The following is a 27,474-nucleotide window of genomic DNA, read 5'->3' as shown; positions in this document are numbered from 1 at the left end:
TCTAAGTGCTCACTTAGCTCCGACCAGCTTGTTTCTCAAACATGCCAAAGTAATTCCCACCTCAGGGCCTTTGCACAAGCTGCTCCCTCTGCCTTGAACTCTCTTCTCCAGATTCTTCCCTGGCTGCTCCATCTAAAAACTCAGAACATAACTAAAATGTTACTTCCAACGTGTGGCCTTACCAGACCACAATGCTTAAAACACCTCTCTCCGTCCCTTACCCTATCTCACCCATCCAAAGCACCCTCTGTCACATCACCCAACCGAATTTTTTCTCAGTACTACAATCTCAGATGACTCTCTCTATACATGTATTTGTTCGTTCATTGTCAGCCTTCTCACCAGAACCAAAGATTCGTGATGGCAGAGATATTGCTCACTGTTGAGTTCCCTAGTGCCTTACACATGTTCAATAAATATGTACTGGAAGAATTTCAGTGGTGCCAGAGAGGAGCAGAGGAGGGAAGTTGGGAAAGGTGATGAGTAAAACGCAGACAGTCCTATTTCTTATTCCATCAGCAGGAGTGGATTTCTTTATGTTGAAAGTCAGAATTGATGAATCCACTTTCATTCAGGCAGTACACATTTATGACACGCTTTCAGGGATGAAGGCTCTGTACAGGGTGAACCTCTTTTCCCTAGAGGGCCCGTGATTTAGCAGCAAGACAGAATTGCAACAAGATGAATAAATGCTCTGTTACAGAAAACAAATGCGGGAGATTATGAGTCTGCAGGTGTCCTTCCTTCCTTCCTTCCTTCCTTCCTTCCTTCCTTCCTTCCTTCCTTCCTTCCTTCCTTCCTCATATGTGAGCACCTACTAAGAAGTGTGTTCTATATTAAGCACTGTGAGCATAGAGATGCATCAGATTTCCAACAGTACCCACCACGTTACAAAATCTGTGTAACAGTAGGGAATGCTTCTCAGAAAGGCTGGGCCACATGACATGGACCTTGATGGATGAGTGGGAGTTTACCAGGTAGGAAGGAGGAACTTCAAACATAAGAGTGGAAGTGTATATAAGAGAAAGTACTGTTTTTCATACCGTGAGAACGGGGGGTGGGTTGGGGTGGGGTGATCATTCTTGAAGGAAAACTCATGCTAGAAAAAGGGCTATTTAACATAAATGGAGTCCAAACTGAAAACAAATTCTGAAAGAAAAAAAAAAAGATTAGTTTGGGACTTTGTCTTGAAGAAATGAAAAATGAGGAAAATAAATTCATCTAATAGTCAACAAAAGTTGTTATATTGACAGTTGTTTTAATTCTTACAGCAAACCCAAATGGAATCAGATGTTCATTTGGGGAAAGATGGACTTATTCTGGCCAAGTTCACCACATCCTTCACTTTGCATTTGACTTCAGAGCACGGGCCACAACTTGGGCGGGTTTCCCCAGTGCCTGTCTTTGCCCTCTGGTGTGTTGAATTGCTCCCATTTGGAGCTGACCCTCTCAGCATTTCCCTGTCTTTGTGTTGTTTTTTTTTTTTAATTAAAAAAATTTTTTTCTAATGTTTATTTATTTTTCGGAGAGAGAGAGACAGAGTGTGAGCAGGGGAGGGGCAGACAGAGAGGGAGACAGAATCCAAAGCAGGCTCCAGGCTCTGAGCTGTCAGCACAAAGCCCGACATGGGGCTCGAACTCATGAACCGTGAGATCATGACCTGAGCTAAAGTCAGAGGCTTAACCAACGGAGCCACCCAGGCGCCCCCTGTCTCTCTTTGTTGATAGTTGTTTGCTCTCCTTCCCTCCCAGCCCCCAATTGTCCAGGACTGAGCTGGTGTCCATGAGGTTCTCTGATGCCAAGGTCCTCAACTTCATGACCTCCTGCATCTTTTGCAAGAGTTATCTTTTCATTTTGCTCTTGATTTGCATTTTATTTGCACCATCTCATCAGAATGCTGGTCAGGCAACCCACAAAGATACTAGCAGGATTACCGGTGGCCTTGTTGGGGACCAGGGGATGGGTCTAGGCAGGTAGGACACTTGTGTTAGGCTGGTCAGGTCCTTAATGATACGTCTGCTTCCCTGTGCCTCAGTATAAGGACTTGCACATTGCAGACCCTCTGAAGTTGCCGTGTCTAGGGCCTGGGTGAGAGGACGCAGGCTGAGGCTGGGAAAGGAGAGAGGCAAGCCCTGGCAGCTTCACGTGCCTGATTGTCCTTGAGGGCAACAGGAGCCCTGAAGAGTATAAACGGGGTGAGACCAGGTCAGAATGGACTTCAGAAACCTCCTCCTCTGAGACAACCAATTGGCTTGGAGGGGGCAGGGAGGGGCACGGAATCCGAGCCAGACTGAGGCAGGAGCTGCCCTCCTCCATGGTGGCTGGTGGCCCAGGTGACTTTGTGCACGTTTAGGCCCCTGTTTTGCATGAGCTGGACTTGAAGGACAAATGCCCATTCTTGGCTGAGAAGGGGCTCTTCTGGAATCATGGACTGTCAAAATAGGAGATATGGAGAAGTTGGAAGGGTGGGGAGGGACTCTTCTGGATGTGGTGGCCAGAGAAGCTTCTCTGAGGAGTCTTAATCCTTAAACAGGAGACCAGAAGGTTGAGAAGGGGCCAGTCAGACAAGGGTATGTGGAAGGTGCTGATGGCAGAGAGAATAGCATGGCAAGGGTCCTGAGGCAGGAAGGGGCTTCTCTGGTTCAGGAGACAGACTGCAGATTAGTATACCTCATACAAGAAGGGGATGGGCTAGGGAAAACAGGAGAAACAGATAGGGGCTGGAGCAGCAGGCCCAAGAATTCTGCCCTAAATTTAAGGAGAAGTCATTGAAGACCTTTAATTAGGGGAGTGATGTGATTCCATCTGATTTGTGTCTTTGCAGGATTCCGTTGGCTGGAGGCAGGCAGAGGGGAGCAGGGATAATGGAGCCTGTGGCTAGAATCCCAGTGGGACCAGGTAGTTGCTTGGCCCAGGGCCGTGGAAATGGAAATGGAAACAGCGAACAGATGTGAGATATAGTTTAGAGGGCCCCCCAGCTGGGCCTTCTGATGTCTGCCCCCAGATCTGTCCACATCTCACCTCTGAGGCAACAGAGTGTTGGACACAGCATGGGTTTCAGAGTGAGACAGGCCTGGGTTACACATACTCCAGGGTAGAGCCAGCCTTCCCACCTTTCTGAGACTTTGTTTTCTTATCTGTAAAATGGTGATGACATCCTCAAAGAGTTAAATATAGAATCACCATATGATCCAACAATTCCACTCCTAGGTATAGACCCAAAGGAATTGAAAGCAGGGGCTCAAACCAGGTACCTGTATACTCCTGTTCATGACTATATTATTCACAATAGTCAAAGAGTGGAATCAACCCAAGCGGCCATCCACACACGAGTGAGTAAACAAAATGTCGCGTATCCATGCAGTGGGATCCTATTCAATCATAGAAAGGAATGAAATTCTGAAACAAGTTACAACATGGATGAACCTGGCAAACCTTATGCGAAGTGAAATAAACCAGCCACAAAAAGACAAATACCATATGTTTCCACTTATTTAAGGTATGTAGAGGAGGCAAATTCATAGAGACAATGTAGAATAGAAACGACCAGGGGCTGGGGTAAGTATGAGTGGGGAGTGATTACTCAATGGGTTCAGAGTTCCTGTTTCTGATGATGAAAAGTTCTAAAAATGCATTGTTTTATGACATTGTAGGTGTGCTTAGTGCCATTGAGTTGTACACTTAAAAATGGTTAAAATGGTAAAATTTTATTATGTATAGTTTACCACAATTAAACAAACAAACAAACAAACAAACAAAAATATGGTGCACCTGGCTGGCTCAGTCAGAAGAGCATGTGACTCTTGATCTTGGAGTCTTGAGTTCAAGCCCCACATTGGGTATTGAGATTACTTAAAAAAATTTTTTTTAATATGAAATTTATGGTCAAATTGGTTTCCATACAACACCCAGTGCTCATCCCAACAGGTGCCCTCCTCAATGCCCGTCACCCACCCTCCCCCTCCCTCCCACCCCCCATCAACCCTCAGTTTATTTTCAGTTTTTAAGAGTCTCTTATGGCTTGGCTCTCTCCCTCTCTTAACTTTTTTTTCCCCTTTACCCTCCCCCATGGTCTTCTGTTAAGTTTCTCAGGATCCACATAAGAGTGAAAACACATGGTATCTGTCTTTCTCCTTATGACTTATTTCACTTAGCATAACACTCTCCAGTTCCATCCACGTTGCTCCAAAAGGCCATATTTCATTCTTTCTCATTGCCACGTAGTATTCCATTGTGTATATAAACCACGTCTTCTTTATCCATTCATCAGTTGATGGACACTTAGGCTCTTTCCATAATCTGTCTATTGTTGAAAGTGCTGCTATAAACATTGGGGTACAAGTGCCCCTATGCATCAGCACTCCTGTATCCCTTGGGTAAATTCCTAGCAGTGCTATTGCTGGGTCATAGGATAGATCTATTTTTAATTTTTTAAAAATTAAAAACTCCACACTGTTTTCCAGAGTGGCCGCACCAGTTTGCATTCCCACCAACAGTGCAAGAGGTTTCCCGTTTCTCCACATCCTCTCTAGCATGTATAGTCTCCTGATTTGTTCATTTTAGCCACTCTGGCGTGAGGTGGTATCTCAGTGTGGTTTTGATTTGTATTTCCCTGATGAGGAGTGATGTTGAGCATCTTTTCATGTGCCTGTTGGCCATCTGGATGTCTTCTTTAGAGAAGTGTCTATTCATGTTTTCTGCCCATTTCTTCACTGGACTATTTGTTTTTTGGGTGTGGAGTTTGGTGAGGTCTTTATAGATTTTGGATACTAACGCTTTGTCTGATATGTCATTTGCAAATACTTTTCCCATTCCGTCAGTTGCCTTTTAGTTTTGTTGATTGTTTCCTTTGCAGTGCAGAAGCTTTTTATCTTCATGAGGTCCCAATAGTTCATCTTTGCTTTTAATTCCCTTGCCTTTGGAGATGTGTCAAGTAAGAAATTGCTGCGGCTGAGGGCAGAGAGGTTTTTTCCTGCTTTCTTCTCTAGGGTTTTGATGGTTTCCTGTCTCACATTCAGGTCCTTTATCCATTTGGAGTTTATTTTTGTGAATGGTGTAAGAAAGTGGTCTAGTTTAATTCTTCTGCATGTTGCTGTCCAGTTCTCCTAGCACTATTTGTTAAAGAGACTGTCTCTTTTCCATTGTATATTCTTTCCTGCTTTGTCAAAGATTAGTTGGCCATACTTTTGTGGGTCCAATTCTGGAGACTCTATTCTCTTCCATTGGTCTATGTGTCTGTTTTTGTGCCAATACCATGCTGTGTTGATGATTATAGCTTTGTAATAGAGGCTAAAGTCTGGGATTGTGATGCCTCCTGCTTTGGTCTTCTTCAATATTACTTTGGCTATTTGGGGTCTTTTGTGGTTCCATACAAATTTTAGGATTGCTTGTTCTAGCTTCGAGAAGAATGCAGGTGCAATTTTCACCATGATCAAGTGGGATTCATTCCTGGGCTGCAAGGCTGGTTCAACATTCGCAAATCAATCAATGTGATACATCACATTAATAAAAGAAAAGAAAAGAACCATATGATCCTGTCAATTGATGCAGAAAAAGCATTTGACAAAATTCAGCATTACTTCTTAATAAAAACCCTTGAGAAAGTCGGGATAGAAGGAACATACTTAAACATCACAAAAGTCATTTATGAAAAGCCCACAGCTAATATCATCCTCAATGGGGAAAAATGAGAGCTTTCCCCCTGAGATCAGGAACACGACAGGGATGTCCACTCTCACTGCTGTTGTTTAACATGGTGTTGGAAGTTCTAGCATCAGCAATCAGACAACAAAAGGAAATCAAAGGCATCAAAATTGGCAAAGATGAAGTCAAGCTTTCACTTTTTGCAGATGACATGATACTATATATGGAAAACCCGATAGACTCCACCAAAAGTCTGCTAGAACTGATACATGAATTCAGCAAAGTCACAGGATACAAAATTAATGTACAGAAATCAGTTGCATTCTTATACACTAATAATGAAGCAACAGAAAGACAAATAAAGAAACTGATCCCATTCACAATTGCACCAAGAAAAAAAATTTTTTTTTTAATGAAAAGGAAACAATAGATGCCTCGAGGGAGCTTGTGAAGAGGCAGAGAGCCCCCCAACCCATCACCTGGTGTGGACCCAGCACGGGTGGAATGAATTAGGAGAGGGCTCCCGTCCAGCATGTGGAGACCACAGGTACCGAGTTCAGGCAAGGCAACCCCCCGGGGAGCAGAGAGGAAATAACTGAGGCAGAATGTGTGATGTGGATCACGGTAGTTATCAAAACAGAAGGTGGGGTAATAAAAACAGAAATTGTGGCTAGAGCATGCCAGTGGGTCCGAGGATGGTAGGGCTCAGGTTTGGATCCAGGGCGGGGTTAGGTTAGGCTTTGACCAGCTCGCCTGGAGCCGCGGGAAGGCGCTCCCCAGAATCAGGTCAGGGGATGCCTCTATCTGCTGGAAGGAGGAGTGGAAAACACTGAAATGCCATTTGCTGCTTGTCAGGTGGGCAAAGATGAAACCGTATTCACATTCAGTAACACCTTTAGCTGGTGCCACATTCTCCAGGGCAACTTGGCGTCACGCAGGCTCGAGTTTTAAAACAGTTTCTAGGGGCGCCTGGGTGGCTCAGTCGGTTAAGCGGCCGACTTGGGCTCAGGTCATGATTTCGCGGTCCATGAGTTCGAGCCCCGCGTCGGGCTCTGTGCTGACAGCTCAGAGCCTGGAGCCTGTTTCAGATTCTGCGTCTCCCTCTCTCTGACCCTCCCCCGTTCATGCTCTGTCTCTCTCTGTCTCAAAAATAAATAAACGTTAAAAAAAAATTTTTTTTTAAAAATAAAATAAAATAAAACAGTTTCTAGAGGTTCTACTTCAGTGTATCCGTAAAGATGTTATCGCAGTGTTGGTTATGAGAGAAACACAAGGGCCCTGAATATTTTGAGTTAGGGGAGGCTAGTTAAATTATGCCATATGTGAGCAACAGAATTGTTTGCTGCAGCTAATAAAAGTGGTGTCTTCCTGTTATGCAAGAATATTGACTATTATGTAGAGGACACAATATAGGCACTTACTATGTGCCAGGCACTGTTCTGGGTGCTTTATGTATATAAACAACCAATTTGATCCTCCCCGCAGCTGAAGACGTAGGTGCTATTATTACCCCCATTGTCCTCTTGAGGAAAATAAGGCACAGAGAGGCTAAGGAAGCTGCCCAAGATGATACAGCTGTAAGTGGCAGAACTGGGATTTGAAATCAGGAATGCTGGAGCCAGACTCTCAAAAACATTCGTGACGTACTGTTAGGTGAAGGGACGTACCTGTGTTTTTGTTTTTTTTTTTTTTCCTTAACAAAAGAAAAGTTAAGAAACGACAAATCATTGAAAGGGAAAGATGATGTTGCCTGGTTCTCTCTGAGTGGCATCATGGGTGAATTTTACCTCTGCATTTTCTAAATTGGCTGCAATGAAATGTGTTAATTTTATAGTAAGGAATACTTTTTAAAAACAACAATTTTGTGTTTTAGGGCAGTTTTAAGTTCACAGCAAAATTGAGTGGAAGGTACGGAGAGTTCCCAAATATCCCCTGCCCCGACACATATGTGGAGCCTCTCCCACTATCAAGATACCGCAGCAGCGTGGAACACTCGTTACGGCTGATGAGCTGACACTGACACATCATTATCACCCAAGTCCATAGTCTACCCTAGGGTTCATTCTTTGTGTGGCACATTCTATGGGTCTGGACAACTGTACGATGACATGTGTCAGCATCATACGGAATAGTGTCACTGCCCTAAAAATCCCTTGGGCTCCTCCTAATCGCCCCTCCTCCCCCAACCCCTGGCAACCACTGATCTTTTTACTGTCTCCATGGTTTTGCCTTTTCCAGAAGGTCATAGAGTTGGAATCATGTAGTGTTTAGCCTTTTCTGATTGGCTTCTTTCCCTTAGTTATATGCATCCAAGGTCCTTCCGCGTCTTTTTGTGGCTCGATAGCTTATTTCTTTTTAGGAATGAATAACATCCCATTGTCTGGATGCACCACAGTTTATTTATCCATTCACACATTGAAGGACATCTTGGTTGCTTCCAGGTTTTGGCAATTAGGAATAAAGTTGCTATAAATACCTGTGTGCAGGTTTTTATGTGGACATAAATTTTCCACTTCTTTGGGTAAATACCAAGGGCACGATTGCTGGTATCATGAGTATGCTTCGTTTTTTTTTTTTAATTTTAAAAAAAATTTTTTTTTTCAACGTTTATTTATTTTTGGGACAGAGAGAGACAGAGCATGAACGGGGGAGGGGCAGAGAGAGAGGGAGACACAGAATCGGAAACAGGCTCCAGGCTCTGAGCCATCAGCCCAGAGCCCGACGCGGGGCTCGAACTCACGGACCGCGAGATCGTGACCCGGCTGAAGTCGGACGCTTAACCGACTGCGCCACCCAGGCGCCCCTATGCTTCGTTTTTTAAGACACTGCCACACTGCTCCCAAGCGGCTGGACCATTGTGCATTCCCACCAGCAGTGAATGAGAGTTCCTGTTGCTTCACATCCTCACCAGCATTTGGTGTGTCAGTGTTCTGGAGTTTAGCACTTTCCTATTTGCAGAAAGAGTGATGTCCCTCCCAGCTTTTCCTTGGCCACCCCAGCGCCCACCTGAGGATTCCATGCTCCACTTAGTGGTAGGTGCTGGTTGACAAGGCCAACTGGCTCATGATGCCCCCTTCTCTGGGAACAGTTGCAGTGCCCAGGGCAGGCCCTGAGTTCCCTCTGGCCCAGTTGATGGATCCAGGGATAGAAAGCCTCCAGCTGCTCTCCTCAGTACCTGACCACGGATGGAGCTTCCCAGGCTACAGCCATTGGGGCCCGGTGGCTTTTTAACAACACCCTCTAAAGAGGGCTGTGCTGTGAACTCCTCCTCCGGGTGGGCCTTCAGGATGCACTGGTTCTACACCTCCTGGACCTTGTTGTTTGGGTCCCCCTTCTTGGATTTGATGAGTTGCTCTAAGAACTGTTCAGTGAAGGCCTCTTTTGGGCTTGTTTAGCCAGAGTCGGCTCCTGTCATGTGCTACCACAGAACCTTAAGCCAATACCATTTCATTTCTTGTAACTACAGGTAAAAGGTAAAAGATACTACAGAAATTTAAAACCCTCAAAATGCGGCTGTCATTGTGAAACATATGCCTTCTATAGTTGTAACTTGAAAAACCCTATTCCCTACAACCCAGAAATTACACCGCTAGGTATTTATCCAAAGGATACAAAAATGCTGATTCGAAGGGGCACACGCACCTCAATGTTTATAGCGGTGCTATCGCCAATAGCCAAATTATGGAAAGAGCCCAAATGTCTATCGACTGACGAAATGATAAAGAAGATGTGGTAGAGGCACCTGGGTGGCTCAATCGGTTAAGCATCTGAATTCCGTTCAGGTCATGATCTCACAGTTCGTGAGTTCAAGCCCTGCATCGGGCTCTGTGCTGACAGCTCGGAGCCTGCAGCCTGCTTCGGATTCTGTGTCCCTCTCTGTCTCTCTACCTCTCCCCCACTTGTACTCTGTCTCTCTCTGTCTCTCAAAGATAAATAAACATTTAAAAAATTTTTAAAAAAAAGATGTGGTACATATATACAATGGAAAAGTACTTGGCAATCAAAAAGAATGAAATTTTGCCATTTGCAACAATGTGGATGGAACTAGAGTGTATTATGCTAAACGAGATTAGTCAGTCAGAGAAAGACAAGTATCATGATTTCACACATATGTGGAATTTAAGAAACAAAACAGATGGACATAGGGGAAGGGAAGAAAAAATACGATCAAAAGAGAGGGAGGCAAACCACAAGAAACTCTTAAATACAGAGAACAGACTAAGGGTTGCTGGTGGGGTGTTGGGTCAGGGGTAGGCTAAGTGGGTGATGGGCATTAAGGAGGGCAATTGGGATGAGCACTGGGTGTTATAGGTAAGTGATGAATCGCTAAATTCTCCTGAAATCTTTATTAACTATATGTTAACTAGCTTGGATTGAAATAACATTAAAAAAATTTTTTTAAATAAATAAAAATATTTAAAAAAAGAAAAACCCTACAAAACACATAATCAAGAAACGTTTTGTATTAATGTAGCAGTTGCCAGAATAAAAAAAGATCTTGAAGCACTGTGGCAAAATATCATCATTAAAGATCTCAGTCTAATAATAGTGATGGTTGCACAACAATCAAAAAAGAAAAAGAAAAAAAAGAAAGAAAGAAAGGAAAAGAAAAAGAAAAAGAAAAAGAAAAAGAAAAAGAAAAAGAAAAGAAAAGAAAAAGTGTTGCCAGCTTTCTGAAAGCTGAGGAAAGTGCTGTTCCACTTATACCCAAGGCAACAGGAAGATACAGACCTGGCAAGGGGAACCCAGTTCCTCACACACAGAGAGAAAATCAAGGAGTGATTTGTTAAAAAGCAAAAATCCACTAGAATCCAAAATTCTCAAACATATTTTTCCCAGGAACACTTTACACTTCTTAAAAATTATTGAGGACCCCAAAGAGCTTTAGTTTGTTGGTTGTATTTATTGATGTTTATCATATTAGAAATTAAGAGTGATCATTCTTAAAAATACGTGTTAATTCATTTAAAAATTACAATAAGCTCATATAGGGTTTGAGATAGAAGACAAGAGAAAAAGCAAAGAAAGATGTAAATACGTGGGCAAGTATAAGCAGACATTGAATGTAAGACGTGGGTTAAGAAAAAGGAGGGGCTACAACCCTAATACCAGATAATAGTAACTTATACATGAGGAGCGGTGAAATGGAGCTGAAGTGTGTTAAGCTCCAGAAGGAGGGTGGAGGTTTTGATTAATTGTAGATTTTCCCAACTACATTATATTTCTCGACTTGGGTGGCAGTTACGTGGATATTGCTTTACTACAATAAGTAAAATTGCACATATGTGTTTTATGCCTCATTCTGTCTGAATGTTATATCGAATCATTTTTTAAATGTTTAGAAAACTTTTACAAAGCCCAAAAGGATATCTGGTGACGAACTGCATCCTTGCACAGATACCTGATGCATAAACAAGCAAATACATGAGACTCTTTTTTTTTCTTTTTGCCCCCTTTACATAAGTGGCAGATTTTAGACTCACTGGTCTGCACCTTGCTTTCTTATTTATTTTTATTTTTTATCTTTTACTCGTGCAATATCAGGGTTTTATTAGCTTTTAATTATTTTTATTATTTAAAATTATTTTTAAAATATAATTTATTGTCAAATTGGTTCCCACACAACACCCAGTGCTCATCCCAACAAGCGCCCTCCTCAATGCCCATCACCCACTTTCCCCTCTCCCCCAACCCCCATCAACCCTCAGTTTGTTCTTAGTATCCAAGGGTCTCTTATGGTTTGCCTCCCTCCCTCCCTGTAACTTTTATTTCCCCCATTCCCCTCCCCCATGGTCTTCTGTTAAGTTTCTCAAGATACACATATGAGTGAAAACATATGGTATCTTTCTCTGACTGACTTATTTCACTTAGCATAATACCGTCCAGTTCCATCCACGTTGCTGCAAATGGCCAGATTTCATTCTTTCTCATTGCCAGGTAGTATTCCATTGTATATATAAACCACATCTTCTTTATCCATTTGTCACCTTGCTTTTCAAAATAATTTTTGGGGGCGCCTGGGTGGCTCAGTCGGTTGAGCGTCCGACTTCGGCTCAGGTCATGATCTCACGGTCCGTGAGTTCGAGCCCCGCGTCGGGCTCTGGGCTGATGGCTCAGAGCCTGGAGCCTGCTTCCAGTTCTGTGTCTCCCTCTCTCTCTGCCCCTCCCCCGTTCATGCTCTGTCTCTCTCTGTCTCAAAAATAAATAAACGTTAAAAAAATTTTTTTTTTTTAAAATAAAATAATTTTTGGAGTTGGCTCCATTATCAGTTAGTGAAGCACCTTACTCTTTGTATTATAAGTACGTACTGTTTCACTGCATGGATGTACCATTTATTTTGTTGCTTATTGGTGGATATTTAGGTTGTTTCCAATTTTTTTGTCTTGAAAATGATATTACGGTGAACACTTTATTAATATGCCATTTTAGTTTTCCCACACTAAAACTCTGTATCCATTAAACGCTAATTTCCCATTCCTCCTCCCCCCAGCCCCATGGCAACCACCATTGTACTTTCTACCTCTATAAATCTCACTACTCTAGGTCCTCCTATGAGCAGAACCATACAATATCTGTTCTTTTGTGTCTGGCTTATTTCACATCACATAAGGTCTCCAAGGTTCACTCATGTTGTAGCACGTATCGAATTCCCTTCCTTTTTAAGGCTTAATTATATTTCATTATATGTATATATAGCACATTTATTCATTCATTCACTGTATAGCACATTTATTCATTCATTCACTGATGAACACTGGGATTGCTTCTCTTAGCTATTGTGAATAATGCTGCTGTAAACATTAGTGTGCAAATGTCTGTTTGAGTCTCTCCTTTTACCTCTTTTGGGTGTATATCTTGATGTAGAACTGCTGGATCAAATGGATATTCCATGTTTCAGTTTTGAGGAATTGCCATACTGTTTTCCACAGGTGCTGCGCCATTTTACATGGCCATGTTTCTCCACCTCCTTACCGACAACGTGTTATTTTCTGTTCTTTTGATAGTAGCCACCTTAATGGGTGCAAAATGGTGTCTCATTGTGATTTTGATTTACATTTCCTTAATGATGAATGATATTGGAGCATCTTTTCATGTGTTTATTGGCCATTTGTATGTCTTCTTTGGAGAAATGTCTATACAAGTCCTTTGTTCATTTTAAAATTGAAATCCTACATGTTTTGTGGGATTTATTGTTTCATTTTATAATTGAGTGGCCTTATGGAGTTGCACTGGTGCTGACAGACTGCTACTGGGGGATGCTTGGGGGACTTTGATCTAATGGCAATGGTTCTCCAGGTACACATTTGCAAGAATTTCTCTAGAGTGTGTATGTAGATGTGAAAATGCTGTTTAAATGAGGCCTACTTTTTAAAGTTGTCAATTTGTTAGTCATTATTTTTTATTTTCTGAGGACTTTTGATTTCTTATGAAACCTAGGCCAAGTGATTTGGATAATGACCCTGATACAGTGTTGTGGTGCTTTTTGATTCTTTTAAACAAACTCTTTTGAAACACAGACACTTCTCCCTTCCTCTTAAAAACTTTCTTTTAGACTGGTCAAGGCTGGACATCTTGGACTTTAGACTTGGACAAGGCTGGACAGCCTTGGACATCTCCAAGGCTGGACATCTCTTGACTCTGGGAGAATCAAGGCTGAAGTCCTTGGAAGTAAGACTCATACCCCCAGATATTCTTCAGGTTCCAGCACAGACCACAGCCATGTTGCCCAAACTCTGGGATCAGCCTGGTTTCTGGGGCCTCATCCTGGAAGTTGGGCTGAATTGGAATCCCCAGGGCATGGGCTTGGGTGTTGTGTTTCTGATATCTCAGAAACATCTCAGCATGATGGTCAAGTTTGGGAGACTGAGGATGAATGTAAAAGCACTTCGTGGTCGGGGCACCTGGGTGGCTCAGTCAGTTGGGCGGCCGACTTCGGCTCAGGTCATGATCTCGCTCGCGGTCCGTGGGTTCGAGCCCGCGTCGGGCTCTGTGCTGACAACTCAGAGCCTGGAGCCTGTTTCAGATTCTGTGTCTCCCTCTCTCTGACCCTCCCCCGTTCATGCTCTGTCTCTCTCTGTCTCAAAAATAAATAAACGTTAAAAAAAAATTAAAAAAAAACAAAAACACTTTGTGGTCAATATTTAGTCCACATTATGCCAGGAACTGTCCCAGACCTTGAGAATCCCAAACCCCTACCCTCATGGAACTTCCACTGTAGCAATGGAGACAATGAGCAAACGCACCATCATTTCTAGGAAGGATAATGCACTCCTTTCTCTCTGTCTGGCCGTGATCTCTAGCTCATAGTTACCAGGCCTCTTGGTTCACCAAGAGGGCCTCCACCTACTGCTGTCTCTATTTTTTTTTTTTTTAAGTTGGCTTCACACCCAGCATGGAGCCCAATGTGGGGCTTGAACTCAAGCCCTGAGATCAAGACCTGAGCTGAGATCAAGAGTTGGATACACAACATACTGAGCCACCCAGGTGCCCCTACATATTTATATTTTTTAAAAAAAAATTTTTTTCAACGTTTATTTATTTTTGGGACAGAGAGAGACAGAGCATGAACGGGGGAGGGGCAGAGAGAGAGGGAGACACAGAATCGGAAACAGGCTCCAGGCTCTGAGCCATCAGCCCAGAGCCTGACGCGGGGCTCGAACTCACGGACCGCGAGATCGTGACCGGGCTGAAGTCGGACGCTTAACCGACTGCGCCACCCAGGCGCCCCTGTATTTATATTTTTAAACTTTGATTTTGTTTCTGATGCTCATTATAGTAGACTTCGAATGTAAAGAAATCAGAGTTTGTATCTTACATTGTATATAAATTGAATCCTGTGCTTTTGAAGTAGTATAATACCAAAAATAATCATTTCCCTTTAGATGCAAAACTTGAAATATGGAGGCACCTGGGTGGCTCAGTTGGTTAAGTGCCTGACTTCGGCTCAGGTTATGATCTCACAGTTTGTGAGTTCGAGCCCCGCGTCGGGCTCCGTGCTGAAGGTCAGAGCCTGGAGCCTGCTTCAGATTCTGTGTCTCCCTCTCCCTCTGCCCCTCCCCTGCTTGTTCTCCCCCCCCCCCTCAAAATTAAATAAAAAGCATTTTTTTAAATTAAAAAAAAACTTGATATATGAATTGCACTTTCCATTTAATCCTACTGCAACCCAGGCTTGAATGATTTGAAGTCCTAAGGAAGCCTGCCTCGTATAAAATTTAAGATTACCACTGGCCAGGCACGTGTCGGTGTATTTACTTCCCACTTCAACCCCCCCCCCCGTTTGTTGTGAGCGAGGGGGGAGGGTTGCAGCCTGTAGCTGAGTGACTTGATTCACTTCGCCTGCTGTGTCCTCAGTTGAAACAGTACCTGGGTTAATTTCACAGAATTGTCAGTGGCCCGAATGGGCATATGGCTTGAAAGGGCTCAGTGCACAGCAGGCTAAATAACATTTGACAGCTGGAAAATGTTGATCATTAGACAATATAAAGAATATTCATAATAGCATATAATATGAAATAATAAGTATACACTATTTTTTTACATACCTGAGACCCTCCTGGAAACAGTTTTTATCTTGCTTTCTTTCACTTTGAAATATGTCTTGGGCAGAGTCTCCTTATTCTAAGGCTAAGTCCCGAAACTGAGGACATTATGATTGATTTTGGGCGTGTATTTTAAAATTGTGAAATATAGCATTTTACATATGTACACAAAAGAGTGTTATAATTTGCAAAATTTAGTTGACCATGTAAGATTTATGCACTTCACTGTAAATCATATTGGAAAGTTAAATAATAATAAAATTTAAAAAAAGAGCATATATATGTATAGTTTAAAGAAGGATGAAATGAACTGAGTACTCCTCACCCAGACCAGGAAATAGGCCATGGCCATACCCCACAAGTCCCCACTGAAAGCTCCCCCCCAGTTGCATTTCTCTCTCTCTCTCCCCCTGAGGCAACCACTCTTTGAATTTTGAGTTCATTGGGGCGCCTGGGTGGCGCAGTCGGTTAAGCGTCCGACTTCAGCCAGGTCACGATCTCGCGGTCCGTGAGTTCGAGCCCCGCGTCAGGCTCTGGGCTGATGGCTCAGAGCCTGGAGCCTGTTTCCGATTCTGTGTCTCCCTCTCTCTCTGCCCCTCCCCCGTTCATGCTCTGTCTCTCTCTGTCCCAAAAATAAATAAACGTTGAAAAAAAAAATTAAAAAAAAAAAAAAGAATTTTGAGTTCATCATTCACTTGCTTTTCTTTATAGTTTTGACATCTAGGTGCACATCCTAACTAATACGTCATTTTGTTTTGCCCATTTTCACCATTATGTAAATGGAATCTCATTGTCTGTATTCTTTGGTGTCTTGCTTCTTTTGCTCACCTTTGAGCACTGATTCATCTCTGAGATTGATTCATGTTGACAAGTGTGGCTGTGGTACCTACATTTTCACTGGTGTATAATATTCCACTGTGTGATTCTTCCATCCAACTGCTGATAGGCATTTGGGTTGTTTCTAGTCCATACTGTTACACACAAAGCTATTTTAAACTTAACCACATAATTACATATGTCTCTGGGTGCACATGTATAAGAATACCCCTGGGATATGTGCCTAGAAATAGAATTGCTGGATCTAAGGGAGGCTCTTATTCAGCTTTACTAAGTTGTGCCAAACTGTCTTCTAAAGGCTTTCTACTTGGTAATGCCTCTTTCAGAGGAGTAGTTCCCAATGATGCTTATTTTCCCAATTTCTGCTACTAATGGCTGATTTTTGCCAGTCTGGCGGGTGAATTATAGTACCTCATCATGACTTTTTGTTTTTCTAATTAATGAATAGATTAATTGTATTTATATGTTTTGAGGACATTTGTACTTCCTTCTCCATGAAATTCCTGTTCATTTCACTTGTCCACTCTTCCCTTTTGGATAATTTGTCTTCATTTATTCATTCATCGCATTTTATTAAGCATCTACAAGTGCCAAGTACTCTTCTATATGCTTGGGATACATCACTAAACAAAAAAGCACATTAAAAGGTGACAAGGGTTAAAGGAAAAAAAAATAGGGACTGCCAGGAGGATGTGTGTGTGGGAGGGGGGGATGTGTGTGCAATTTTAAATAGAGTAGTCAGGGTCAGCCTTATGATAAGGACATTGGAGTAAAAACTTAAAACAGATGAGGCATTAGCCAGACAAATATCTGAGAGAACATCATTCCAGACAAAGAGAACAGCCAATGTAATGGCCCTGAGGCAGGGGTATGTGCCATGTTTGTGTGGCAAACAGCAAGGAAGCCAAAGAGGCCTGGAGTGTGGTGTTGAGGAATTGTGTTAGGATTTCATTATATATTCTGCATACTAATGTTCTGTTGGCTATGTGCATTGCCAATATCTAACGGAGACAATCTTTTCCTTTAAGTTTATGTGTTTTGGTGTTATATTTAAGTAACCTTTTCCTACCAGAAGGTCATAAATTTTTTTCCTACGTTGCCTTCTAAGTGTTATATAGGTTTCATTAATCTTGATTTCGTTTTCATGAATGGTGTGAGGTAGGAGTCTAATTTCATTTGTTTTTTGTCTCATGAAGCACTATTTTCTAGGAAAGTCCACCCTTTCCCCACCGATCTACAAAAATAATTGTGTTATGGGGGCACCTGGGTGGCTCAGTCGGTTGAGTGTCCGACCCTTGATTTTTGCTCAGGTCATAATCTCACAGTTCATGAGTTCAAGCCCCGCGTTGAGCTCTGCACTGATAGCACGTGGATCTTGCTTGGGATTCTTCCTCTCTCTCTGCCCCTCCCCTGCTTGTAGTCTGTCTCTCAAAATAAATAAATAAAAACTTAAAAAAAAAAAAGTAACTGTGGGGGCGCCTGGATGGCTCAGTTGGTTAAGCCTCCGACTTTGGCTCAGGTCATGATCTCCTGGTTTGTGAGCCTGAGCCCCATGTCGGGCTCTGTGCTGACAGCTTGGAGCCTGGAGCCTGCTTTGGATTCTGTGTCTCTTTCTCTCTGCTCCTCCCACACTTGTGCTTTGTCTCTCAAAAATAAATAAATGTAAAAAAAAAATCCACATGATCCATTACTGTATTATGGATCATACATGTATAGATATGATTCTAGGTGCCCTGTTCTGTTCCATTGGTTCATTTGTCTGCCCTTGTGCCAAAACCACACCGGGTTAACTACCATGTTAACTGACGGGGAAAGAACCTCCCCCCCTTGTTTTCCTTATTCCTTATTGAAGAGCATCTTGGCTTTTCTTTACAGTTCCATGTGAATTTTCTAATCAGCTTGTCAAGCTGCATTATACACATACGCACTACTACCATTTTGATTGGGATTACTTAGGGACCTTTTAAGCCATCATTTCTTTATTGACATGTTCTAAACCTCAGATCTTTCCAAATGGCTCTTGGATCCTTATCTAGGTGGCTAGGAACTCTAGATCATGGAAGTCAAATAACCACCAGTGAGGACAAACATGATGATAACTGAGCGTCATATTTGCCTGGAGTTGGAGAAAAGGGGAAACTATTCTTTTTAAGTTGTTTTTTTTTAATTTTTAAAAATGTTTATTTATTTATTTTTGAGAGACAGAGTACAAGTGGGGGGAAAGGCAGGGAGAGAGAGGGAGACACAGAATCTGAAGCAGGCGCCAGGCTCTGAGCTGTCAGCACAGAGCCCGACATGGGGCTCAAACTCACGAACCATGAGATCATGACCTGAGCTGAGGTCAGACGCTTAACCTACTGAACCATCCAGGTGCCCCTATTCTTTTTAATTTGTAAGGAGAGAGCTAAACTAAGGTCATTAGCAAGATATGTTTCCTATTGTTGAGATTGCATGGGGATTTATGGAGGGCTCCAGAAGAACAATAATGAATGATAACTGTTGCATTCATTGCAAATAAGAACTCCTTTCTATAAAGCACCTTAAAAAAAAAAAAAAAGACCTCTCCTAAAAAGTTGAGGATAGAGGAAACCAGTTGGAGCCAATGAGAGTCAATGCTTCAATTGAGATTTCTGTAAACTGGAATCTGGGTGGGGTGAGGATAATTGGGGGGCGGGGTGTACTGGAAAGAAGAGGGTTTGGTGTTAGAACTCAACTTGACTACTTCCTAACTGTTGGAACAGGGCAACTGACAAAACCTTTTAAAGCCTCACTTTCTACATCTGTAAAATGGAGCCGATGATGACCAATTAATTGTGGGGCTTTGATGGCCTCACACAGAGGGCCAGTGGAAAGCCTGGCACACTATAAATCCCTCTTGAGGCTGGTTTCCCTCTACTCCCCTTCCTGTGGGACCCCAGGGTGGAGCTTAGAGCCTGGAGGAACGGATGGACTGTCTCTGAATAATCCCCCCAAATTTCTCTTCTTTCCTATGCAGTACTGGCAGGCCCTGGGTTGTATAGCCCACAGGGGTGGCTTTGTGGTCTGGGCCAAGACAAGTGTGTCCCAGAGTACCTCTCCCAACCTCAACCCCCTTGGTTCTACCTCTTTCTGCCCTCCTCCCTGCTCCCAGGATTCCCGACACTGCCTGGCTGGTGCACAACCACTGTATCACAGCAGACACACGGAGACCCTGGGATGGAAGAGCAGGACCTAGAGAGGGGAAATCTGACTCCAGTTTCTCCCAGGTCCTCCAGAACCAGACCCTGGAGGGTCTGGGGGCCTCTGTGAGCTGCAGTTCTGCAACTTGCCAGATGATGAGAATCACCTGGTTACAAATGCGGTTTTCCAGGCTCTGTCCCTGGGAGTCCAATTCAAGGGAGTCAGGGCAGGCAGGGGTTTGGGTTTGTTCCAGCCTCCAGCAGGTTGTGTCCTCTGGCAAGTCGGACAACTGCTGAGAATGGTTTAAAGAGCCAGGATTCTACAGGCGTCGTCGTCTGATTCAGGCACGGGCTCCCCCCAGTCCACACTAGCAGAGTGGCCTTAGAGAGGCAGTGTCCTTAACTTCTTTGGGTTTCAGCTCCCTCCTTGGGAAATAACAGAATGAGATTTGCAGGGTTAGCACTTAGCCCTAGGCCTGGCACAAAGCAAGCACGAACAGATGTTAGGCAATAATATGTATTGTTATCCCATGCAGCTGTGGGTTGCAGCAGGGTAAGGAGCCTGTGGTGGCTCTGGGTGACCAGGCTGTGAGGGGTGCTCATTTTCCACCCTGTTCTACAGTAAAGTCTCCTAAGATGCCGCTGAGTGGGGTGAGGGGTGATTGCCCCCCTGGAATCCCAGTTGCAATGCCTCCCCCACTAGGAGATCTTGGGTGGGTCACACCTCTCTCTGCTCTTTTCCTCTCCTGCCCCAAGTGAAGACTAATTGCACCCATTTCATAGGCATGTTATGCCTGGTACATAAAAGCCTTCAAAGAATCGTTAGCTAATATTATTACTGTACTCTTTAATCAGTTGACAAACATTTCTTGTTCCCCTCTCTTTTTGAAAAAATGTTTATCTACTTTTGAGAGACAGCGTGCACGAGAGGGGGAGAGGCAGAGAGAGAGGCAGACAGGAGCCTAAGCAGCTCTGCACTGGCAGCAGAGAGCCTGATGCGGGGCTCAAATGAACTCCCAAACCGCGAGATCATGACCTGAGCCAAAGTCGGAGGTTTCACGGACTGAGCCGCCTAGGCGCCCCCTTGTTGCCCACTCTTTGAACTGGGGGTGGGAGGATGCTGTGCGCTCAGGTTTCAGAACCAGCCTCCCTAGGTTTTTGTTTTGTTTTGTTTTGTTTTTTAACCAAGCTCTGGCACTGACCAGCTGTGTGACCTTGGGTGAGTTACTCCTCCTCTCTGAACCTAAGAATGATTTTTCATCTATTTCCTCAGCAGAAGAACTCAGACGTGTGAAAGAGGATTAGATGGGTCCATTTTGTAAAGAGCTCAGGACAGTGCCTGGCAGGTGGTATTGTGCCAACAGTGATAAATAAATGAAACCCAAGCCACGGGTCCCCTTTTCCAGGAGCCCAGCGTGAGGGGCAAGTAGGCAAGATCTGGGACTGCGCCTCCCGTACAGGGCCTTGAGCCTGAGTCCTGAGTTTGAAAGACGTCCCAGAGGAGGCAAGGGGCAGGGTAGGGTTCCTGGCTGTTGCCAGGGTCCGGGGTCTGCAGCGATCCCTGCGGGTTCTGTGCCTCCTTTTCAAGACAGGTATTGAGATACACAGCATGGTGTTGATTTAAGAGGTGTCTGTACAAAATAAGAAAACAGGAGCTATTCTGATTTGGCAAAAGCTTTATCTGTTAGCTGGGAATAACGCAAGGAGGCCAGAGGACCTCCGGGCAGAGTGCGGCTTCACTGGGAAGGGCGGGGTAGTCTGGCCTCTTTCCGAGTGAGACCCCAGCCGTGCGTCTCCTCTGCCAGCCTGCGCCCGGGCGGCGCCGCTCTGTGGTTACCACTCCATCCGAGCCCCGGAAGCCAGCTCTTTTCCTATATCACCTTGTAGCTCTCATTGTTTTGTTTGCTTTAACTTTTTAAAATATTTATTTATATTTGAAAGAGCGTGAGCGGGGGAGGGGCAGAGAGCGAGGGAGACACAGAATCCGAAGCAGGTTCCTCGCTCCGAGCTGTCAGCACACAGCGCGACGTGGGGCTCAAACCCGCGAACGGTGAGATCATGACCTGAGCCGAAGTACAACGTTTAACCGACTGAGCCACCCAGGTGCCCCCTCTCTCATTGTTTTTTTAACCGGGGTGTCCTTCTTTGATTTTTTAAAAAATTATTAAATATAACTAGTCCCCCGTGTGCTTCCCCTGGTGTTCCGGAATGCGGAACCTGCCTGCGCCACCCCAATCCCTGAGCACTTTGTCACCTCGGAGGTGGCCCGCACTTCTCATCTGTTTCTTAATTTTCTGTCCTGGTTCAATTTTCTCGCTGCGCGCGTCGTTTGTGTAATACTTGAAAAACAAAACAAACGCTACGGATTTAATTTGGGAAGGGATCGCTGTGTAAACGCGGGCGTTTAGGATACTTCTGACCCTGCGGGTCCCCGCCCCCTGGCTTCCGGATCCGACACCCTCGGCCGGCGCTTCCCTGAACTCCACGCACTACAGTTTACCGCATAACGAGCCTGAATATGAAGCCTGAGACTCTTCACCGTCCTGGTGAGAGAGTGGGGTCGGCTCAGTGACTTGGCCAGAAGCAGGGTCCCGCTGCACCTTTCTGGAAGAGAGCCACCTAACGTGGCAGGCTCGTGTTTCTTCACCATGGAACCCCCGCTGCCACTCAGTACAAGCCTGATGGGTTTCCCAGCTCCACGCTGGGGAAATGTATGACCTTGACCATTACCGTAACCTCAGGCCCTCAGTTTCATCGTTTGCAAATTAAGATGGATTAGAGAACTCCTATAAAGCATTTATTTAGTTGGGAGTCCCGGCAATTGACAAGCCCAGTGCCAGCCAGGTATTGTTATCCGTTTGTGACAGACATTGCAGTCACTCAGCTGGTCCCTGGAGGGACAGGACAGAGAGTCATCATAGAAAAATCCTCACGAGGGGTGCCTAGCTGGCTCAGTCCGCAGGACATGGACTTTTGATCTACCGTGGTGAGTTCAAACCCCAGGTTGGGGTAGAGTTTACTTAAACTAATTAATTTTAAAAAAGAAAAATCCTCACTGTATAATGTTAACTGAAAGAAATATTCTCTCTAATGTTACCGTAGACCTGTGTAAGATGAAAAAGGCCAGTGAATGTGTAGGACCCCAGGAGGTTGTGGGCAAATACGCTGATCTGATTAAGAGCTCAAACATGCGTGAATTCCAGATAGAAGAATTTTCGTGAGTGTGTGAGTTAGGCCGCCTGTGGGCCGGGTATGCATGGTAGGAGAGTGCCATCAGGCTTCAGAGCTGGTCTGGTGGCCTGGCGGAGCCTCAGTGTGCCCCTCTAGGAGATGGGACCAAGGCATGCATCACTGAGAGGGATAGGGAACGCCCAACACGCTGGAGGTAAAGGCACAAAGCAGAGTCATAGGCCCAGAGCAAGGAACGCTGGGACTGAACTGAACACATCCTCTTCCCCGTGGAGCTGGCCAGCCTCGCTTGGACCTTAGAGCAGAGGGAATAAATCCGGGGGCCCAAAGCCAAGCCCTGAGCTCAGCCGTTTCCCCTTCTTCACAAAGCTAAGTGCAGAACCCTGCGATGATGGATTGTGTGCTCCCCGTGGCATCCAGCTCAGCACCTCGCACGGCTCCCAGAAAGCGGTAGCTTTTGGAACCTCTTGGCATCTTCCCATCTTCCACTGGCAGGGTGTGGCGGGTCTGAGGGCAACACTTACCCAAAGAGACGACAGGACAGGCATTGGCAGTGCTGCATGGGCCCCAGCACGTCAGCAGGAGGGCTCCTGGTTGGCCTGGCGGCGACTCTTCCCGGCGCTAGGGCACATGAGTCGCGTTGGGTCCCTGAAGGCTGCAAGCAATATTTTGGCTGCGACCAGGAGTTCTACGCCAAATGCCTTAAGCCCCACGAGGCCAGCCCAGCGATTTTTGGGGGGGAATCTCAGAAAAACCTATATTCCACTAGAACTCAAAGCTCGGACTCCTCCCCGCCCCCCACCCTTTCATCCCCTTTAAGAAGCGCAGTTAGTTCCTCCAACCCTGGAGGCTGGAATCAGAAGAGACGCACTGGTAGGAGCTGGGCTCAGAGCAAGGTATTCTTGTCATCCACATTTTACAGACGAAGAAACCAAGGCGTGCAGCGAACAAGTCTCACAGTGAGCAGGTTTTTAGCTTAATTTCCCCGAGCCTGTTTCTCATCTGTAAAACCTGGCCGGTAGCATTCACAGGTCACGACTATAGCAAAATTCGTTAAATGCGGAGAAGAGAGGACAGCAGTGGGGTTTGGGTGGGAGGTTCCCTGACCCTGTGAATTCTTGTGGCATAGCCACAGCTGGAGTGAGCGAGGTGGACAGGACACCTCTCCGTGGAGCCTACCAGCTGGTGAGGCTGGGGCCACGGGGTCACAGGCCCTCTTCCTGGCGGGGCTGGGGAGTTCAGGGAAGCTTGACAAGCGCTTTTCGATTCTAGGTTTTCCCATCTAGAAACGGGACTGTAAAATGGACTAAGGTGTTCTTTCAAGCAGGATGAATTATGGTGTGCTCCAACTGCCTAGGACCCAGGTCCCTTTGCTCTCCATTTAATGCCCAGCCCTTCAGTTGTGCCGGACTGGTAGGGTTCAAGGAGGTAAGGTTGGGAGTTCTGGCAAGGGCCCTCTGTGAAGTGAGACCTGGAGTAGAACCTCTACCACAACTGGCTGTTTACTCACAGGCAAGTCATTAGACCTCTCAAGGAGCTGCCCAACTTTAAAATCGGACCTCCTTTTTGGGCATTATTGAAGATTACACCAGACGATGCCAGGAAGTATCTAACAAAGGACCCAGCATGAGTTGTTTATTATCATCATCATCATCATCATCATCATCAATTTGCTCAGTGAATGCCTATACCTGCGACTCTAAACCAGACGGGACGCACGCTCTGCTTTCTAAAATTCAGTTTGGGGGGCGGGGCGGGTAGCTCAGTCGGTTGAGCCTCGGACTTTGCTTAGGTCATGATCTCACGGTTGGAAGCCCACGGTCGCCGCCGACTCTCTGGAGTCAGCGCGGAGCCCCCTTCGGATCCTCTGCGCACCCCCCCCCCACCCGCCCCGTCTCTCTCTGCCCCTCCTCTGCGGGCACGGGCGCCTTCTCTCTCAAACATAAATAAATATTTTAAAAAATCCCTTCAAAAGTCAGTTTCTCGAGCGCCGCAAGCCGAAAGAAGCACACATGCGGATCAGCGCACTCTCTTTAATGAGAAGGGAATTCTCATTTCTTACAACAGGTAAAAACATAAATACGGGTGGGTGGGCGGCGGCAAGGCAGCAAGGGCCCGGGCGCCGGGCCCAGGCTCGAATAAAGGTGCACCCGGGCTCCCAGTCCCAACTGGCCAGTGTTCAGCCGGTTGGGGGTGCCCGTGGCCGTTTGGAGGGCACTCAGGGGACGACGGCTGAGGCACCAGGTTGCGGGGATCGTTCGCCGCAAGCTCTGTAAACGCGGCCACAAACTCTCCCGAGCATGGGGACAAAGGGGCATAGGGCCGAAAAAGCTCCTAGGCCCCTGCGGGAGTGAACGTGAAATCCAAGGGACTCGGAGACACGTCAGGGGGTCCTCCCTCCCCCGAGAGTCCGTGTCCCTCTTTAGAGATGGGATCGGTCGGGGCTCCCCAGGTAGGGCCCTTCCCTACCAGGCTCGGATACCGTGCAGCGTGGACACTCCCGAGTTGCCCTGCGGAATCCCGGGGCTCTGCACCGCGTTCAAGTCCCCGACGCTGAAGTTCACGAAGTTGTTGTTGGTGGCGGCCGTGGCCGACTGCGCCGGGGGCGGCCCGGCCGGGTAAGCAGCGGCGCAGCTGTAGCCAGGGTTGCAGGCCGCGCTACCGTAACCCGGGTAGGCGGGGTAGGCGTTATAGCCGTAGGCGTTGAGGCCCACGCCGTAAGCCGGCGCGTAGGGCGCCGAGTCCCCTAGGCACGGCTTGCCATCGCGCACCAGCACGGGCACCGCGATCCTGCGGGCCGGCGGCGGCGGCGGCGGGGGCAGCCCCACCAGCTCCAGAGTCTGGTCCTGCCGCTGCCGCTTGCATTTGTAGCGCCGGTTCTGGAACCAGATCTTGACCTGCGTGGACGTGAGCTTCAGCACGCTGGCCAGCTGGTCGCGCTCAGGCGCGGACAGGTACCGCTGCTGCTTGAAGCGCCGCTCCAGCTCGTAGACCTGCGCCTGTGAGAAGAGCACGCGCGGCTTCCTCCGCCGCCGCGCCCTGGGTCGTTCGGAGCCGTCGGCCTCCGGCTTCTCCAGCTCCACCGCCTTCTGCAGCGAGCACAGCTCTGCGGGGAAACAAAGGGGCAGAAGGACGCCGGGTCAGGTCGGAGCGGCCCGATCCGCGAAGCGCCTGCGAGGTAATTAGCCCTAGCGGGTGCCACCCCCAACCTGCCTGGAGCGCCCAGCTTGGCTGCGTCTCCTCTGCCGCGTGCACTGGGCGCCACCGACAGCTCGCTTTCCGACCCCCAGTTAGCATTTGTTGAACGCTTACTATATGCCAGGCATGGCTCTCGGCACTGGAGAGCAAAACACCAGAGGTCCTTGTCCTCGGTGGGGGGGGGGGGGGGGGGGATTCACATTCTAGTGAGGGAGACGGACTGTGACTTAAGATTTCAGGCTGCAAAGAAAATAAAACCGGGTGATGCCCTGGGGCGAATTCGATTAAGGCTACTCTGGCTTGAGAATTTGAGTGAAGGGAACCAAGGCCTCACCCCAGAATCGGTCACACTGTCTCAAAATTACAGAACCCCGAAGAAAGTGAAGGGGAAAAGGTGTTGGTTTGCTGGTCGAAGCCGCCACGGGGCTTGTCCCGCGCCCAAGAAACCGCGGGTGGGCAGGCAGCCTCGGAACCTGCCCGGCCCGCCTACTCGAGTTGGAGTCGAATTGGTAGCGGTCAATGGAATTGACCCGCCAGCGGCTGTCTCCGGGCCTTCCCTTTGCTCCTAGACAAACCTCTCTAGGCCAGAAAGATCCCTTCTCTGTTCATGGCGGCCCTTCGCCCGGCGCCCCCTGCCACCTCGGATTCGCCCTGACCCTGTGTTGGAACAAAGTCTCCCCAGCGTTTCCCTTTCTGCTCCAGGGCCAGCCTCTCCCCTCTCCCCGATCCTGGGATGGCATTCGGAGCGATGCGGCCACCTTCCTCAGTCATCTCCTCCATTGCCTCGCGACTTTACCGCGCGGCATTTCCTAACTTTTTCCAGGAGAGAACCCCTGGGCCCTGGTCGCCTGGGGAAGTTGTGCCAGAAAAATAAAGCTGCTAATCAGATTCTTGAGGGTCCGGCAGTATCTCATTTTAAACTCAAGGCCTTTGTTCCCAAAGATTCCACTGTCCTGGCACAAAGGAGGAAAAACCCCACAAACTCGGGTTACCGGTGGGCTATAGAAGGTCCTGGACCTTTCTCCAGTTGTGAGCAGCAAAATTATGTCTGTTGTGCAGAATTTTAACTTGTGTTTAGGTGTTTTTGGCAGATTCTGAAAAGACCTTTAAAAATCCAGAAGAGATTTAAAAAACAACGCCAACAATCCTAACACAGAATATCTTTCTCTGTTCTGTGTGCCACAAACCGATAGCTAACTTCGTTGAGTGAGGCTGCTGCCTCCTGGGGCTTTGTTAGGCCAAAATAAATAAATAAATAAATATATATATATATTTCTTTTGTCTCTTGTTTCTGATCATCTCAATCCAGCATTTCTTTTAAACCTCCGATTGGATGCGGGGCTCAGGGGTCCTGGCGACGACCTTGTCTCTCAGGATCAGAACCCCCTGCGTTCGGCCCTCCGCCCAAGCACTCGCGTCTCCTCCACCCAGGCCAGAGTTTCTAGGTGGCGGCTGGGGACACAAAAGCGACCCCAGGAGGGAGCAGGGGCTTGTGTTTCCTTCTCACCTTTCTTATCTGCTCGAGGATCCTTGGCAGGGTCGGGGTCGCCATAGGCACGCGGATAGAAGGCGGGGGCTCCCGGGAAGGCAGGCGCACACTTGGCGGGCGAGGGCGCGGGGCCCAGCTCGGCGCGCAGCTCCGGGAGGGCGGGCGCCGCGGCCTCCGGCCCCGCGTAGGCCTCGGGCTTGAAGGCGGCCAGCATGCAGGAGGCGGGCGCCAGGGTGGCCTCCAGGCGCGCGGAGAGCTCCCCGGCAGCCAGACCGCGCTGCTGCTGCTCCAGGTTCAGGATGTCTTTGACCGAGAACGGCGTGGGCGTGAGCGCAGGGCTGGGGAACATGGTGGCAGCGCGCGTCTCACAGCGCCAGGTGGGCGGCAGAGAGCAGCGCTGCCCACGGCCTTTGGCAGCCTC

At 46.8% G+C, this 27,474-nt stretch overlaps 1 protein-coding gene across 1 annotated transcript; it reads right to left on the bottom strand.

Annotated features, from left to right (window-relative positions):
* Positions 1–24,831: 24,831 nt before the first annotated feature.
* NKX2-5 (NK2 homeobox 5) lies at positions 24,832–27,402 on the bottom strand. Its single transcript, XM_047072894.1, has 2 exons — positions 27,072–27,402; positions 24,832–25,472 (listed from the first exon to the last, which is right to left on the bottom strand). Exons 1-2 carry the CDS (start codon positions 27,400–27,402, stop codon positions 24,832–24,834), a joined length of 972 nt encoding a protein of 323 aa, XP_046928850.1.
* Between the last annotated feature and the right edge of the window lie 72 nt (positions 27,403–27,474).

Source organism: Lynx rufus, unplaced genomic scaffold (genome assembly GCF_022079265.1).
Source record: "Lynx rufus isolate CCGP_SWC_20201006 ecotype Redwood Valley unplaced genomic scaffold, mLynRuf1.p SCAF_1, whole genome shotgun sequence".
NCBI lineage: Eukaryota > Metazoa > Chordata > Mammalia > Carnivora > Felidae > Lynx > Lynx rufus.
Note: the sequence above shows the minus strand (reverse complement) of the source record. Positions and strands in the feature narration are given on the sequence as shown.